Raw genomic sequence first — 19,530 nt, 5'->3', positions numbered from 1 at the left:
TGCAATCATCTAGTACCGATATTTGGGAGAAAAGGGACTAATGCCATGGTTAAGAAGTGGGTAGCAGAATTTAAACAAGGGAGGGAGAGCCTGGAAGATGGTACCATTCTGGGGAAGACACCTGCAACATCTATCACTCCAGAAGTTGTTAATAGCGTGCATGATGTGGTGATTGCTACCAATCACATTGCCAGCCAACCAATCACATAGCCAGCATCTTGGCCATCTGATCTAAACCTGTGTACTACATAGTAACAGAGGTTCTTGATCTGAAAAAGGTGTCAGCATGATGGTCCCAAAGTTGTTGATTAGCAAATTAAATATGCACAAGAGTTGTCCAGCAAACATTTGCATTGTTTTCAAGCAGGTCTAGAAAATTTCCTTGAAAGGTTTCTAACCATGGTTAAGATGCATGTCCATCACTTTCAGCCAGAGAAAAAGGAGCAGACCAAGGTGGAAACAGCTGTTTTCCCCTTCAAAGAAAACCAAATCTATTCCTTCTGCCGGCAAGGTGAAGGCACTGGTTTTTTTGGATGCTGTTGGGGTGAGGCTAGTAGATTACCTTCAGAAAGGCACCATTCACAGGAGCATGTTACACAGACCTATAAGGAATTTGCAGGAAAATATTAAAGACATGCTGAGGAAAACTTGGTAGTGGAGGCCTGTTCCACGAGGAGAATGCACCTGCTCGCAAGTGTCATGAACATGGCTGCACTGCAAGAGTGTGGCTTTAATCTTGGACTATTCACATACAGTGGCAGACAAAAAAAAAACTGCATCACCTTTAAAAAAATGAAACATTTGTTGTGAAACTTTTAAGATACTGTTTGATTAGTTATTTTGTTTATCACAAAGCAAAGGTATTGCATCAGCCATTTCTATAAATATGGCGTTGGAAGGGTATACATGCTCATTAGTATCCTGTTTTGCGGAGATGTAAGCATGGCTTCATAAGATCAGTTGACACCAAGAAAAAAAAAAAAAGTGTAGCTGTTACTGTCTCAGGAAGGGCTTTCTACCCATGCTGTTGCTGATAAAATAGGCTGCCACCAGTAACACTATCCCGGATGCTGAAATTAAAGCTTGAAACCTGTGATGTAAAGAGGAAGACCTGGATCAGGCCGTAAAGAGTGACTACGCCTTCCCAAGATCTATATTTGATATCTAGCACCATTAGACTTTCACCTATTTCCTAATTTGAAAAAATACCTTACTGGCATCCATTTCCCCTCCAACAGTGATGTCATTGCTGCAGTGTTTGCATTCCTAAAGGCCCAAGAGAAAACTTTGTTGGGCAGGAATCAACATATTGCAGTATTGGTGGCAAGTTCTGTATAATGTATATGTAGAATTATGTTTTTAAAATGTATATATAATATTTCGGGGTGAGACTACGTGCTCAGTATACAGTACTCCCTCCAGGCACTTTGCCATCCCGGGGTGGTTTCCTTTTGTGAAATAAACAGATAATAATAAAGGGTATTGGACTCCAAAGAGGACTGTGTTGAAAATCAACATATTAACAGCCTCCTCAAATCCTTCACACTCCAACAAAATATTCAGAAGCAAGACTAAAAAATGCTTTTATTTTTCATTAAAAAGTTAATAGATGTTGGAGCTAAGTTTAGCTCAGTATGCACATATTACTCAGTGCCTTCAGTTATATAGGCACTCACAGTAAACCTCAGTGAATAAAAGAATTAGAACTGATGTTGGGGGGGTTACTCTGTGTTAAACATAGGGAGGGACCAGAATTAACATTGATTATTTGTGCAGTAATAGTGCATTCCCTTAATAAACCTGGATTGATAAATAAACCTTAACCCTTGTAATGTTCTTAGTATAATGGTGGTGGCAAATGATACAAGAAAGCAAACGTACAGCATCAGCCAAAAAAAACTACACAGTTCACTCGTCCATACCTTCTAAGAATTTGTCTAGTTCCTTCCTTGAATATATTCAACCCATCCACTTCTACAATAAATGGAAGCCTGTTACAACAATCAACCACCTGCTGGCTGAAGGCAAACTTCTGCACATTTATCCTGCAAACATCCAACTTGAATTTATGATTCTTCAGGTGTGTAGTCTCAGCAAGTGGAAGAATGCCATTAACATTCAGTTTACTCAATGAGATCTTTCTGCAGGTGCCTAGTCTTAATGCTTAAAGCAGAAAACTTTTGTTTTCCACAAATTATTGGTCACTCATCAGATAAATTGACCATTATTAGGCTTTACAAGACTAGATCAAAAAAATTTAGATATTCATGAGAAATTAAAAGTAGATAACATAGTAAATGACAAAACAGTATCAGAAAAAAATGGATCAGCCGCATAGAAAGAATGAGCCCAGATTGGATCCCAAAATTAGACTTCAACTACAAACCGACAGGCAAGAGATGTGGGTTGACCAAGATAACAATGGCAAAATCAAGACCACCTCCAAGAGCTACAATGGAACAGGTTTTAAAAGAGCTAAGCCAGACCAGATTCATGACAAGAACTCTAGTTTTATTGATTCTATTTGTTTAAAAGTGGTATGATACCAAGGCAACTCACAGTGAAAGTAAAATTTGTTTTGTAGTTAGTGTCAAGATTGTTGCATTTACCAGGAAAGTTAAATTAATTCTAGAGGGAAGGGGGGGAAAATTGTAAATCTAATTGCAGCCTTCAACTTGATTTTGAAGAGTTCATAACAGAATTAGTTTTATAAATTTCAGAATTTAAGTATTTAATATACAGTTAGTTGATAATCTTGAATATTATCTCACATATCTAATATTCAATATTTCTTGTATTAATCCTTTCCTAAATGAGTTTCCAAATTATCTCCCCTCTTTTTTGAGTTTCCAGTAGGAATGGGATCCATGAAAATTAAGTTTTGTAATAATTTCGAAATGAACAAGAAGTGTATAATGATAATTTTATATAATTAGTGTACATTTTTGTTTCTAATAAATTTAAGTTATTTATTATTTTTATTTAATTTTTTTCAGTGGGCTGAAGCTGTCCAACCTCAGGCAGTTCAACCACCACCACCACCAACATTTTCCTCAGATTGGTCTGCACAAGATACTGATGACTGGTCAACTCCCACTCCTGCTGCTGCAGCAGCTGCTGCTGTGACTGCTACTGCAGCAGCTGCTGTTGCAGCTGCCCCAGTGACCACAAACAATGACTGGGGTGGCACTGGAGCAGATAACTGGAGCTAATAAGGAAACCAAGATTAAAATCTTGAAAACAATGGGAAATTTTAATAAATGGAATACAACTGATGCAGAGTATACTGTCTTGCCTCTAGTAGCACAATCCTTGTGTTCAGCTCATACTATACAAATTGAATTTAATCCCTCAAAAAATTCTCCATAAATATAAGTAGCTATAGAATTATTGAAGGTTTTTTTTTTTAAGTGTGCACAATGTTGGCATCTCATTGGATATTTACTGCATGAATAAACAAAGCCTGCTTCCCTATATTTCCAGTCTCAACTACATGGAGAAAATTTCAGTGTTTGAAAACTGCATATTAGCTGCATGACTGGATCCCAAGAGTAGAAGGCACTTGTCCCATAGTGGGTATTGTTAATGACTACTTTGAGGGAAACGGGAATTATATCAAGCAAAAAGGATATGTGGAATAGTAGCCATGCAGTGTGGAAAAAAGCCTCGGTGTTTGAAAATTTCAAATTTTTCAGCTTAAATTAAGCACGTGTAGCTAATTAACTGAATTTGTCTCCTAGCTGGTATTCATAATCAAATTCTATCATTCATATCCCCTGTTACACCTTATAGACCTCAATCAGATCTCTTCTAAGGTGCCTAGTTATGCTCCGTAGCTCACATTATTCTTTCCTAGAGCACCCTTCTACCAATTTTGCAAAGCGTGTTACACACCTTTATACTTTTTAAAGCTTGATGTTATTTTAGAGGCTGTTTCTATATTTTGATATCGCTCTCCAACCACATATGCACTATAGCAAAGGTAGAATTATAAACCCTGCTTTGTGTGTTTTTCAGTTCCTCATTACTCAGTGTTTTCCACAAGGGAATCTTTACATGTTTAAATATAAAAAAGAAAGGAAAGACTGACAAATTCAGACTATACTGGTTAACACAACTCTCTATCATAGGTCTGGAATCTTCATCCAAGTGATACGAGCAGTCTGTGACTTGCTGTCCTATTATAGCCTAACCTCTTATGTATATTAAAAAAAAAAACACCTGTCTCAAAACACTGGCCATAATTTGAGTTTTATTCACCAGAAATGGTGGATTGTCCATTCCATATATGCATTTAGAATAGGGGTTATAATGGAAGATCCATATAATGTCAATCTTGAAAGTTATCACACTCCTGCTGCAGATCTTGAGAGCTGACTGTAGAATTTCTCTTGTTATGACTGTAGGTACTAATTTGTAGCACATTTTTCTATAATCAATGTGTCTAAAATGGTTAATGCACTTCTCTTCAAATACCCTAGCACTGAATGTGTAGCAATTCTTTTCATTCAAAAATCCTACTATTTTCTTCACTATACACAAATACACGCACTTGCCTCCGTAGCCAGGAGCAGCAGTGCATAGCAGACGCTTCTTGATTAGACCGGGACTCGAGCCTGTGACCACCAAATACGGAAAGGTCAGGGAATGACCACCGCATATCCTCGGAGCAATATGGTCTTAGTTGCTAATGCTCCTAAAAACCAAATAAACACACAGGCCTTCTGCTTCTTAGCTGGAAATAAATGTGACTCCTTTAAAACATGAAAGCCATATATGAACATGGCTTATATCAATCTTGGTATAACTTTCCTCAATTTTTCTTGAATCCAGAGAGCTGAGTTTTCTCCTGACTTGAAAAGGAACTCCATCACCAATACTGGCTGAAATAGATATTAGTTTGACTGTTCATTACATCTGTAATAGACAGAGGGGAAAAACTTATTTTAGCAGGTTTGTGTCTTAATATCTATGCTAGCAATATAGAAAATTTCATGGCACTAACTCAATTACAAAAAAAAAAAGTGCCCAAGAAGTATTACTTATGGGCTACTGAAAAGAATAAGATACTGTACTAACTCTAGTACAGTATCTTAAATTATTTTCAATAGAATCAAATATTGGAAAATGGTAAATGGGCAGTAATAGAAACTACTAAAACTTTTATAGCAATTCAGAGATGTTCAAGGTTTAGAACTAAATGGAAAGGTGAGCTGTAAAGCAAACTGACTCATAGGGAAGAAGTACATTGAATGGTTATGGATTAACAGAATACAAGCCTACAATAAGTATATAGTTGGCAATCAAGTTACTAATGAAGGGAGAGTCAATCATACAAAGGCAGATTATGAGAAGGCTAGCAAAGAATTAATTTTAAATCAATTTGTAGAGATGGCACTCACTGAAGACAAGTGCCAAGTATTTAGCACAAGACTTGGGCCTGTGTTCAACTTATAGACAAATACTATTATCCATAGTGCTACCTATGTTGCTCATATCAGTATTTGTCTCTAAGTTGCACTTAAGCCTTAATGCTGAGGCCCTTTTAGTTGAGAGTAGACAGTCCATGATTGAAATAGAATGCAGGTAATGCTAATGAATTTAAATTTTATTTCCAAATCTTGAAACAGCACTGTTGCTGCATGGCACAAATGTGACCCAATTGCGGGAGTTAAAGGCAAACAAGTTGTTTTAAATTATTAAAAAAAAAAAGTACTCCAACAAACTTACAACTGGGGGGAGATTGTGCCACGTGCAACTTCCCAGTGGGCCCAAGCAGACCTGAATGTCTAATTGACACACTTTAAACTCCATACTGATGAAGTTGTAAATATCTAAATTATATAGCATTACCTGAAAAGATGAATTGCACTGTACATTTAAAAAATGTCTGAAACTTTCCCAGAACAGCTGTTTGTTAGCTTACTGGCTTCTCATCAACTGGTGGTGGTCTCTACGAGCAAACTACGAATAATATATTTTGTTGAAATGAACAGCCAAATGAGGTTATCAGTGGGAACAGCATGATCCTATAATTAAAAATTAGATTCAGTGCAGTGTAAAAATTTATTTCAATAATTGCATTGAAATGTCCACTGCAGTATTATAGTAATTATGCTGCAATATAGCAAACAGCCCATTTCTAGAGGTTAGTAATTAAATGAAGTTTTATTTCATTACACTGCTTGGCCATTCATTTAAACAATATACTCACAGTTTGGCATATATTAACCAACAAACACAACACACCAGCTAATCAGAAACTGGTAAACTTTGGTGATACTGTACAATTTAAAGAGAATTTTAACTTGGGAGGAACTGTAGATGAGTATTTGTCTTTAAAGCTGAACATACATCCAAACTTTAGCACTGGATGCCTGGCACTAAGTATGCTTACAAAGTATAAAAATTATAATTTAATAATTTCAATTAAAATTATTATTAAAATAATTTGTATACTTTGCAAGCATAACTATAATTTGTATCAGTTATGGACATATACTACATTTCTATGAATAGAAATGTAGTTTAAATTCACATGTCAAAGTTACCATGCCTCCACTGAAACAGTTGTTGCCAATAGCAAAGTTATTTGTATAAAATGTCATGCAAAGATACTATGCATGGATTAAATGTGGCAACTGATGAAAATAATAATACACTTTACACCACATTTGCTCACATATTTTGTAAATATGACATGCTTATAAGTAAAACTTATAGTTGATACTCTCCTAGCTTGTGGCTGTCTGGGAAATGAATCCAATAGGATTCATGAACTTGATAGTAGTAATAATAGAATTTGGGTTGACATTAAATATACTAGGTACAGACAGATGCCCTGTTGACAATCACAACTAGAGCAAACAGCAGATTTGGGTTAACTAGTAATGTCATAAGTGATTCAGATGGGGCCAAAATCATTGGGAGCTTCTGGGGACAAAACATACTAGCCTAGTCAGATATATACACATGCTAGTACAGACAGATCAACAAATTTGAGATACTAAAGGGATATTTTTGGATCCCATGCAGAATCCTCAAGTTAAAAGATGGATATTCACAGACTGGAAATCAACAGACAGACTATAGCAATGTAATATTCCATTTTCATTCTCTCAATACAGTCTTTTGGGGGATAGTGGCAGAATTCCATGCAGAATCCAAAATGTTACCTCCCAAGGCTTTTTAGAGTTTTTTTCACAATTTAGCTGAGCTATATTTAGGTTGTGATTTCACATTTACACAGCACAGTCAGGCATGCTACAGCAAAGTTTTTATCAATAAAAGGATGCTACAATGAATGTGAAGGAATACTATAACCGATGTAGCACGCATGTGTTGATTAGAGCATCAGTTATCTGTTATCATTTGTAAGGTTCAGTTATTTACCCTTTAGCAGTGAAAACATTTTTTTTTAATTACAGTATTCTGCTATATAATTTTAGCCATGAGCCAGCAAAATAGAGCGAAAAAAAACTAATTAACTTAGACATTAAGAAAGAAATAATTTCTAATTGAGAAAGTGGAAAAGGTGTAGATCTGAGTGCTGAATATAGTATGGCTAAATCAACAAAATTTAAAAAAAAACAAGGAAGAAATAAAATGGGCACAGGTCACAAAGGGAATCTAAGTTAAACAGTTAATGTTGTAGTATCATGGAAACTCTTCTATTAGTGTGGTTGACTTGGTGCATTATGGCCTTAGCTGCCAATGCGCCATAAAAAATCAAATCAAATATCTATTAGTGTGGATTAATGAAAAACAAATGGCAGGTGATAGTGTCAGTGAGGCAATTTTTTGTGAAAAGGCCAAACAATTGTTCGAGGAACTTGGTGCTAAGGCTCCAAGCTCATAGTACTGGTTCTACGAAGGAGTTTTATGGCACCAAGGGGTGGTTTACCGGATTTAGGAAAAGGACTGGATTACAGTGTTGTGAGGCTGCCAGTGCAGATAGGGATGCTGCTGAGCAACACCATGAGAAATTTAAGAAAATAATTAAGAATGGAGGCTTTCTTTTGCAGCAGGTGTTTAACTGCGACGAAACTGGCCTTTTCTGGAAGAGTGCCATGAAGGAGGAGACCACCTTGCCTGGCCACAAGCCAATGAAAGACTGGCTTACATTGCTCTTTTGTGCCAGTGCTTTGGGTGACTGCAAGGTCAAGACAATGCTCATGTACCATTCGGAGAACCCCAGAGCTTTTAAAAACATCAGGAAAAACCACATTGGAGTCTTGCGGCATTCCAACCACAAGGCTTGGATGACCAGGAGTGTTTTTTTTTTTAATGCTGGGTAACAGGTGTTTGGCCCCACTGTCTGTGACTACCTTAGGGAGAAGGACCTTCCATTGAAGATTCTTTTAGTAATGGACAATGCTCCAGCCCACCTTCCTAATTTGATGGAAGAATTACCAGATGAGTTCAGTTTTATCAAGGATCACTTCTTGCCACCTAATACAATGCCTCCTCCATACTATGGACAAGCAGGTGATCGTAAATTTAAAAAAAAAAAAATCTCTACACTAAGGCACTGTTCAGGAAATGTTTTGAGGCCACTTCTTCCAGTGATGTGACTCTGAAGGCCTTTTGGAAGGGTCATTTCAATATAGCAGATGCTGTTTTCCTAATTGTGGTTGCTTGGAAGTTGTTAGATGCTTGAATTTGGCTTGGAGGCCTGACGTGGCTCCAAGGGACTTCAAAGGCATTCAACATTTGGAGGAAGGGCCTGTTCTACAGGAAATTGTATCTGGGCAGTTCCATGGGCCTGGAGATCAATGAGGAGTACATGGAGGACCACAGGAAGGAGCTTTCATTTGAGGAGCTAGCAGAGCTTCACAAATGAAGGGGCAGAAGCACTGAAGAAGAGGAAAGCTTTCGGGGACGAGGACAAGGAAAAAATGTCACAGCATTCCAGCTGAGGACCTTCAAGAGGTGTTCTCTTGCTGGAATAAACTATCCAAACTTATAAAAGATTATCACCCAGAGATATTGCTGCTGTGGAAATGGGCCTTAATCATTTTAATGACACCTTGATGGCCCACAAATCCAAGATAAAGCAGTCAAAGCCTGGATTCATTCTTCAAAAAGGTGGACAAATCCCCTCCAACTGATGAACTTCCCACAGGACAGTCACCCAAGATGAATAGAAACGATGACTCTTCTCCTTCACCTCTGTGATTTTTTTTATTAGGGAAAGTATATTTTCACTGGGGGAATATTGTTTATGCTTTTAAAATTTTATGTGCAGTGTATAAAAGTTAAATAAATTAATTTTATATTATTTTTACTGTTTAAATCGTATTGGATGGTAACTTTGAAATATATGTATTTAGGGGTAATCCATTCCAGGCCCACAGTAACGTATGCTAGAACGAGCAGTAAAGTGCACAAGGCTGGGGTACTTCTCAGGCCCACTGCCGACCGGGCTAGCTGGGTGGGTAAAGTGCCTGCCTGGCAACCCAAAGGTCGCGGGTTCGAATCCCGCCTTGGATCAAAGTACTGCAAAAAACCTTGGGAGGTGCATTATGGCCACAGAAGCCGATGCGCCAATAACTACCAAAGGAGGAAAAAAAAAAAAAAAAAAAACAGGCCCACTGTGTTGTTTGTGGGCAGTCAGATGCATGTGCTATCCAGGTTTTGGCTGAACTTGTATCCCCCATAGTGGGGCACTCTGATTACACCATTAAAAACAGCAGGTTTGTTCAGTTCTTCTGTGCTTAGGAGGTAGAAGAGGGTGAGGTTATGGCATCTTTCGATGTTTCTTTGTTCACATGTATACCCATTGAAAATGGCTTGGATTGTGTGCGGAATGCTTTGAGTAGGGATGATACTTTGAAGGATAGGACAGCCCTAAGTGGTGAAGACATTTGTGAAGGTGTTAGTTTATGTTTATCTAGTACCACCATGTTTCAAAATGTTATGTACCAGCAGATCTGCAGGCTGGCCATGGGTTCACCTATTAGTGCAATTATAGCCATGGAAGAGTTGCAAAGACAAGATGTTGGGGAGCTCTAGTCCACTCCCATTACGGGCATGGAAGAGGTATGTTGATGACACGTTCACAGTATTACAAATGGGATATGAAACAAAAGTACTTAATTGGTTGAATAACGGTTCGCCCTATATTCAGTTCATCTCTGAGGTTGAGCGGGGGGGGGCTTCTGTTCCTTCTCTGTGTGTACAGAGAAGGCTGACACTTGAAAACTAAGGTTTATAGAAAACTTGTATCGTGGCCAGTACGCACTTTAAAACTGCTCAGGCCGGTTGCCACAAAAATGGTGTGGTTAAGGCCTTAATGGGAAGGGTGGGGTCCCACTGCTCTTCATCTGAGGATAGGGGCAACGAGACTAAATGGGTTACAGCTGACCTAGTAACGTGTGGTTACCCCCAGAGCATTATTGAGGGGAGTTTAAGAGATATGAGTAGCAGTCGAAGGGATACTTTTACACTTGTTGCTACAGCATACATTCCCCACTATCTGGGCATTTCAGAACCCATTTCCCGTATTTTACATTCGTGTAAAATATGGTGTGTGCAGCTGCCAAGTCAGAGACTGCACACAGTAGTGTCCTCATTCAAAGATCCTATTGTGGGTAATGACACTAGTGGGGTTGAATATGAAATTGAGTGTCCGGATTGTGGGGGAAACGAAACGTAGGCTACATGATAATCTGGGGGAACACGATAGGGCCCTCAAGACAGCCAATTATGTGGGTTCAGCTGTAGCTGAACATGCTTGGGAAACTGGGCATGGCATTACAGCTAAAGAAGCTGTGATCATGGACAGAGCACATGGCTTTTGGAACCAGAAATGGCTAGAGGGTTTAAGGATATGTTCATCTGGACACTATAGTCTTAATAGGGATAAGGGCTGTCACATTCATCCACTCTTTGAAGCCCTTATCCTAAGGAGAGAAACGGTTTAGAGTGGTTCGTTCCATTTCCGGTTCCAATGCACGAGAAGTGGGCCATGCGCAGGTGCTAGTTCGTGTCGTGGACCTGCTGGGGCATATGTGTACATATATAGATTGTCGGATAACCGGCAACCATTATTGCTGATGAAGGCAGCCGCTGCTGCTGAAAGCTCCTGTTTTAGTGGATTTTTAGCACTTTTAATTTTATAGCATATTTTATTCTTGTTATATACCATTTTAATATACAGTCAGTATGTGTATTTTTAGTTTAATAAAAACATTTTATCGATTTGTCAGTGTTTTAGTAGCATCACAGATGAATCAGAATTCCTGGCTCCAGAGGCCTCTTCAACAAACAGATGCTATAACGAGGTTCTAGAACCAATTATGTTCTTTCTAGCCTAGCCCACTGTATATCTGTACCTAACATTTATTTTCCTTCCATAGACTGCACATTTCAACTTAAATGTTATTGATTAAACAACCACCATGATACAATACAATAAACTAACTTATGATGAAGTACAGCTACTGTACAAAGAAATCCAACTAGTAAAAAATGCAGGGTCTCAGACAGGTTGGTGCGTAATAAAAAGGTGCAAGTCTATGAACTCCAACTCAGGGTATGTTACTTAAGGGAAAAAAAAAAAACTTGATAAGAGAAATAGTTTCAAAACAAGTATTACTTGTGTTTTGTTTATAACAGCTACAAGAAAGAAGGTACTTTTCCTCCCATTAGACTTTAATTTCTGTAGCTAGTGATAAATGAGAGAAAAGGTTAGTTCTGAGAGTTTAGACCCAGATAGCAATTAGATGATACAGTAATTAGCTGAGGCACGTGTTCAAATTGATTTTGACAGGAGTGGTGGAATTTTACATGCAGAGTCAGAATTTGAAGCTATGAATATATCTATACATTTTGTGTATGGCAAAAACAAAAATGTGACAGTTGTCATTAAACTGAATTTCCATTTGAGTAGTATGTGAAAAAATTTATGTAGAAAAAAATATTTGTGGTGTATTTATGCTAAGAGAAATTAAGAGTCAGGGTAAACTAAGTGTTATCAGAGATGAGCAACATTTTTTTGTACTTAAAAATAAAAACTTCTTAAATATCTCTCCACTTGCTTATTATAATTAGCCATGTGGTGCAAGGAAGCCTGAGGCTTTATTGCAAGGAAGCTTGAGCACCAGCCAAAAAAAAAAAAAATTCTGAATTACCCTGAGAGAGATGAAGCTGTTTGTGAAGAGAAAATTCTCAAACTGCAAGCTAGAATGTGGTATGATATCAAAAATTAAGATTTCCAGCCTGTGAAAGATCATTAAGACAAGAGGAAAAGAGTAAAGAAATTAACCTTTAGGAATATCAGAATTACTTCAGCTGTTAGAAGACAGCCATTTACCATCATCTGCAGTGATCAGTTGGAGAAAGCATAAAATGGAAATTATTTAGAAAATGATGAAACCATCTATTCTAGAAAATGTCAAGAGAAATTGCTGGAGTTTCACTGAACTTTTCCATCGAATTTATCCAAAGATGAGTAATAAATTGATTGAGTAGGAGTGCAAGTCAGCAGTTGATGGATTTCTCGATTACCTTAGAAATATTTGAGGTAAGTATAATTGGGCAATAACAGGGAGAGTAAGAATAGAAGTGGTTGTGGGGGTCATGCTTATTAAAAGCATGCCTGAGCACAAAAAAAAAAAAGTACATACTAAATGCAAATTCTGCATTTAGTATGTATAACTACTTTGGAAGCAAAGGTATAATGAGAGTGGGAGTTAGCAAATTCAATGAAAAATTATGTCATTAAATTTAGACTTGCTTCTGACAAAGCAAGTGGGGAACAGAATTTTTAAATAAAGAGGATGATATCATAGGGCTAGCAGTACAAGAACCATTAACTAGAGATTAGAATTAAGTTGAATAATGATAGGAGTTTCCAAAGGCAAAGAAATGGGTTTTAATTTCAAGAAAGGAGAGTATGGCTGCTTAAGATGCCACGTGACCTCTATCAATTTGGGAAATGGCATACACAGTACGAATACATTAGATATGGCACACCTTTAGAGATACATTACACAAGACTTGAAATCATATATAACCATTAAGAAATGCACAAGGAGGATGAATAGCAAGTTAGCCAATTTAATAGAAAGCATGGAAAAATTACTGACCGAAAAGAAGTACTGAAATGCCTACAATACAACAGCAACAAGTTTATCTGTAACAGGTAAAGTTTAGGCTGGCAAATGCTGATGGGGAAAAAAAAAAAAAACCACTATCTAAGAGAAAATAAAGAGTTGGAAAAAGTTTTTCATGTATATGAAAAGCAAATAAGATTGGATTCTTATGTGATATGCATAAACTTAGGTAACCCAGATGTTCAGACGAATTGAACAGGTACTTTGTATTGATATTTAGAAAATAAATCTCTCCTAGCAAAGAAAGCATAAAATTAACAATATTGAAGTTCCAGAGATTTAATAGAAAAATCTTACAAGCATAAAGGGGAATAAGGCTCCTGGAGTTGATGGCACATGCTCAGTAATTTTTAGGGAGGTTACAAGAGAGTGCATTGAACCATTAAGGTTAATTATGAGGATATCACTGGGCAAAGGAAAAATTCCCTTCAATTGGAAAAGGGACAATGTTTTGCCAATACATAAAGCAGTTTCTCAAACTTTTTTAGTCACGGAACACAAGTTTAGCAGGAGCCAGAGAACAGTTTGCTAATATTTTATTTCATATGATGCACTGTGCATATATTTCCAACACATGTAAAGCCAAAATTCAAATAACTTGTTATGCTTTTGGTCTTTTATTAGATGGTTCCTGTTTTTTCACTTCGAAATTTTGAGGAACAAAAGTCTGCGATTGTTCATTCTCACTTTGAAGTGAGACTACTGTGTTAGTTTTCATCGACCACAGTTGCACTACTAGAAGTACTTAGCTTCTCGTTTTAAAGTTCCTTTTTCAACCACAAATCCATGGTTACATATTTTAATAATATTTCAAAATACTAATAATTATCAAAAAAAATTTATATAAGGAAGTGGGTTTAGTTATGATATCGGTTTGCTTCCTCCTCTCCTTCAACCCGTGTACTCCTTGCTAAATATCTCATACGAATGGTATACTAGATCACCATATTGCTACTTTTTTGTAGGTGTTATACCTCTACGCATACTTCTCTATGCAAAGCCTGCCAAAATAAAGTGTTCCACAATCTATTTGATTATTAATCTATGCCAGTATATTTATAACAGAAAAAAAAAAAAAAAGTTAAATATTATAATGATACAAAAGTGGTGTACGCTACAATTATGCAAAATTTATTTTATTTTTTAATTATTAATTACAATTTTTTCTGAACACTTGTTCACATCTCCCGGAACACAGTTTGAGAAACACTGACATAAAAGGCAGTTGTAACAGTGAATTGGGTAATTATAGAGCATTAAGTCTGACATTAGTGGTACCCAAGGAATTAGTGATCTAGAGTGCAGTACAGAACCATTTAGATAAAAATGGAATTCTGAGCTTTTTTTTTTAAGGGAAAATTGTGTTTAATTACTCTGTAAAGTTATTTTGATAAAGTCACTCTGCAGAAAAATTCATTATTATTTTGTTAGATTTCAAAGTGTGGCTCAGTCCTGCATGAGAGCAAGGTAGGAGAAAGAGGGCTATGATTAATGGTTACTCTTCAGATTGGGTCAATTGTAAGAAATTGGATTAGGTAACCTAAAGTTTCCAAGTTTTTTTCATTTAAGTGAAAAGCTGACTCCAATGAAATGCTGCATGAAAAGTTAGCTTTTCAGAAGCAAAATGAGAGGGTCTTAACACAATTTGAGAATAATAACCCTAAAATAACTAACACTTGAAGGGGTAGAATTAACAGTGCAGGAAGAAAAGGATTTGGGAACTGTGATATGGTTGGATATATAGTTCTGCAAGCAGTGTAAACAAGGTGCCATTAAAGCCCATGATGTCCACTCAATGATTAATTGAAAACTAGTTTGCAGAGATAGGGAGGTTATAATCCCAATGTATAAGGTGATTGTCAGACCACACTTTGAATACTATGTTCAAGCATGAAGACCGCACTTAAAAAAAAAAAAAAATTAAAGTCCAAAGAGCATAGAGACGTTCATGAGAGGAAAGACTTTGAATATAAATAAAAAAATAAATTCTGTTTATACTCTGACAACCACATGGTCAAAGTAGTTCACTAGAGTACAAGAAGCAGTCACGGGGTTGAATCAGTCACAATCATAGGAATTCCTATGCGCTATCAGGGTACTTGGCTAAATTAATTGCACCCATAGTGGGGCAGTCCGAATATGTTGTTAAAGACAGTAGAGAGTTTGTGAATTTCGTGGGGAATTTGACTATAAATGATGATGACAGCATGATCTCTTTTGACGTTATATCTTTATTTATATGTATTCCTATTAGTCATGCAGTATATTGTGTAAAGATGGCATTGACCAGGGATGCCTCCCTTGGTAATAGATCACTTCTCGGCGTGGAGGACATTTGCACCGGGGTAGAATTATGTCTAGCTAGTACTACCATGTTGTTTCAAGGAAACATGTATAAGCAGGTTCGCAGTACTGCCATGGGTTCACCCATTAGTGGCTTAATAGTTTCTCCCAATTTATACAATTCACCTCAGAGGTGGAAACGGGTTGTACCCTGTCATTTTTGGATGTATTGATCTCCAGGGTGGGTTTTAGACTTAAGACGTCAGTTTTTAAAAAACCCATGTGTAGAGGTCAATACACCCATTTCAATTCAGCACAAGCTGGACAATACAAGAATAGTGTAGCAAAAGCTTTATTTGACAGAGTAAGATCACACTATCACTTCTGAGGATAAAGAAAAAGAAATTAATCGTGTCATGGCAGAACTTAGAAAGTGCGGATACCCCCAGAGGATCCTGGATAGACATAGTAGAGGAGTGTCCGAACGTAGGGAGCCGTTCGTTCCGGTAGCCACCGCATACATCCCCTACTATCCGGGCCTTACTGAACATCTGGCAAGAATTTTATGGGGTTATGGGACATGCTGTGTATAGCTTCCTGGGCGGAGGCTGTGCACAGCTGTGTCTCAGGTCAAAGACCGCATACCAAAAGATCTTAGTAGTAGAGTGGTTTATAGAATAGAATGCCCGGATTGTGGGCAGTGTTATGTGGGGGAAACAAAACGACGGCTCAGGGATCGTCTGGGGGAACATTTAAATGCCATAAGAACTGCTGAATACAACAAGTCTGCTGTGGCCGAACATTTTTGGGAGAAGCAGCATCAAATCTCCCTGGAGGACGCTATTATTTTGGATCGTGCACATGGATACTGGGAGCGTAAATGGCTCGAGGATTTACGGATTAGTTCATCCAGTAGGAATACCATGAATAGAGACATACGTATTAATCCTATCTTTGAAACAATTATATTAAGGTCGGATGAACGATTTTCTTTGCCACGTTCCCGAGACATTTCCGCTTCCAGTTCTGACCATGTGCCGATTGAACCACGTGTGGAGGTACCGTGAGCCTGCTACTTAAGATGTTGCAGGAAGTCATATCACTGTTGAAGGGAGCTGACGCTCCCGAAAGCTTCAGGTTTTTAGCGCTTTAATGTTTTAGCAAATTTTATTGTAAACGATCTTTTATTACAGTTTTTAGCATTCTGCAATAGTTTATTGCAAATATTTTTGTGTAAAAATTGTAGTCATTAAATTTTATTCAATGGTCGGTGTATGAATTTATTTATATTTTTTAGACACAAGTAGATACATATTACATTTCAATAAGTACATTTTAAGGTTATTAAAATTGTTTAAAACAATAATGAAGGAAACTAATTTTAAAAACATTTTTTTCTTGACTTGAAATCCGCAAAAATTTATATACTTTCGCTAATGTCAATCCTTTGGACAACGTCGTTTTCTATTGATAATAAAGCTAATGAATGTAATCTTTCATTTCCCATAGTCGAATGAAGATATGTCTTAATAAGTTAATTTGCTAAAACTACTTTCACAGGCGGCTACTGTAATTAGCATACGATGCAAGAAAGCAAGCTTATGCAGCATCGGCCAAAAAAAAAAAAACACACCTTCCCATTCAGCTTGCGCTCAAGCCATTCAAGGCCTTATACACCTCAATCAGATCACCCCACAGGTGCCTACTCTCCAGAAGCTTCAATTAGCAGAAGCTGAGCCTTTCTTGGTAAGGCACCCCTTTGTTCCCCTAACCAATCTTGTTTTGCTTCTTTGTACTCTTTTTTAGCAACTCTAGATCCTTCCTAAAATGAGGCCTCCAGACCTGTACTCTAGGTGTGGCCTGACCACTGCCTTGTATAACGGGATAATCACCTCCCTGAACCTACTAGCAAAATTCCTACATATCATTGACAAGGCTCCATGACCTGCCTGTCTGCACTGCTCAGCGAACTTCATATTCCACTGCACAATTACCCCCAGGTCTTTTTCACTTTCCACTTCCCCAAGTGAAGTAACACAGTTGGTAAGTTTCTCTCTGGTTATTGCTACCCATATGCAGTACTTTGCATCTGTCAATGTTAAACTTCAGTTGCCACTTCTCAGCCAATTTTCCCAACTTATCTAGATCCAGTTGGAGTAGCATACTGTCGTTAACAACCCTGCCAACCTTTGTATCATCTGCAAACTTGGACAATAAACCTGATATACCTTCATCAATATCACTGATAAATATACAAAACAATGGCAAACCCTGAGGAACTCCACTAATAACATGTCACAAAGAGCAGTGTCCATTGATTACCACTCTCTGTTGTCTCCCACTCAACCATCCCTTTATCCATTATAGCAACTTAACCTTAATGCCATATTGCTCCAAATTGTACAGTAGTCTTCCATGTGCAACAGTATCAAAAGCTTTCCTGAAATCCAAGTATATGATATCAAGATCATTTTTGGCATTCAGTTCCTTTGTGATCGCATCATAGTATCCAATCAAATTGGTCAGACAAGACCTCCCTTTAACTAACCCATGCTGTGTCTTAACTATTACTGCAGTCTTGTCTAGATTATCCTGTAATGCTTCTTTAACCAGTGATTCCATTATTTTTCCCAGGAACACAAATTAAACTAACAGGTCTATAGTTACTTGTCACCTTTTGAACCCCCTTTGTGAATTGGTGATACATTTGTATACCTCCAGTCCATGGGGACCTCCCCCGAGTCCAAGGAAGCTCTCATAATTATGGCTAAGGGTTTGCTGGCTCCTTTAATATAACTGGGTAGATCCCGTCCACCCCAGGTGCTTTTTGTTTAACTTCAACAATTTCTCCTCCACTTTGCTCTCAGTTATTACAAAATCACTTGGCTCCCTGTTAGAGTTTGATAAACTTCTGGCACTCCCCTCATTGAATAACTCCTCATGTGTGAATGTAGATGCAAAATACTCATTCAGTTTATCAGCTACCTGAGCATGATCATCAATAGGCAACCTATCTATGTTAAGTGGTCCAATCTGATTCATCCCTTTCTTCTAGAGTTTACATTAGTAAAGAACTCTTTGCATCTTTTGCAAAAGATTTCTCGTAATCTGCCTAACCTCCTTTGTCACTTGATTACAGACTAGTTTATGGATATTGATGGAACTAGTAGTTGTTGGTGACTGTTGTCAGGGAAGTGGGAAACATGGTATGTAAAAAGGATAGGTGGAACAGGACCAGGGTATGTCTGCCAGGGGCAAAGGTTGATGACGTAGAGCGGATATCATCTTTTAAGGGCACAAAAGGTGATATTGTTGTACATGTTGGCACTAATGATATTAAGAGTAGGAGACCGGCAGAATTACTTAACAAGTACAGGACATTGTTGAAAAAAGCCATGAATTAGGGTTGAATTTGAAAGTGTCTGCAATTCTGCTCAGATACGATAGGAGAGAGTATATGATGAGAGCTTTGTCGATAAATTCGGCCCTGGAAAGATCATGCAAGGCTCAAAGGGTAGAATTTTTTTCAGCCTGTTCTGTACTTGTTAACAGGAGAGACTGCTTCTACAGGGATGGGATACACTTAAATAGAAAGGGTGCAAGAATATTTGCTGATGCTATCGAGGCAGTGTTAGGTGGGTCGGAAAACTGCTAGCTTGAGGGGATACAAGGATTAATAGATTAACAGTAGCCACTGGCAGAGGTGAAAGTGATTCTTGCACTGCTTCTATTGGAATGAGCAGCAGCCTGGAAAACAAGATGCAGGGTATTTCAGAGACTGCTGGGAGTCATTGCGGTACAAGTGAACACATGGGTTGTGTTAGGGTAGCTAAGAATAGGAACAGGTGCATGTATACTTGCATGTACACCAATTCTAGGAGTTTGGTAAACAAATTTGATGAATTTGAGATATTGCTAAAACATCGAAGGCAGATATTGTTGGGATATCAGAGATGTGGTGTCACACAGATATAAGGAATGCAGAACTGGAATTTGGGGAGTACAATGTGTACAGAAAGGATAGGAAGACAGGAGGGGTTATGCTATTAGTTAAGAAACGCATAAAATCCACAGAAGTAAAGCCAATCAACATCGCTGGACAGTGCAGTGTAGAGTCAGTTTGGTGTGA

At 37.7% G+C, this 19,530-nt stretch overlaps 1 protein-coding gene across 1 annotated transcript in view; it reads left to right on the top strand.

Annotated features, from left to right (window-relative positions):
• The window catches only part of LOC150076932 (small ribosomal subunit protein uS2-like), a 31,205-nt gene extending 27,930 nt beyond the window's left edge, over positions 1-3,275 (top strand). Inside the window, exon 6 of the mRNA XM_090385640.1 lies at positions 2,997-3,275. Coding sequence (XP_090241766.1) covers positions 2,997-3,212 — 216 coding nt within the window. The 3' untranslated portion in view covers positions 3,213-3,275. The remainder of the gene's footprint in view (positions 1-2,996) is intronic.
• The last annotated feature ends 16,255 nt before the right edge of the window (positions 3,276-19,530 follow it).

This window comes from Mastigoproctus giganteus, chromosome 12 (assembly GCF_048544385.1).
Source record: "Mastigoproctus giganteus isolate SK-2022 chromosome 12, ASM4854438v1, whole genome shotgun sequence".
In the NCBI taxonomy this organism is placed as follows: domain Eukaryota; kingdom Metazoa; phylum Arthropoda; class Arachnida; order Uropygi; family Thelyphonidae; genus Mastigoproctus; species Mastigoproctus giganteus.
The sequence above is the reverse complement of the archived record's forward strand: the minus strand, read 5'-3'. Positions and strand labels throughout refer to the sequence as shown.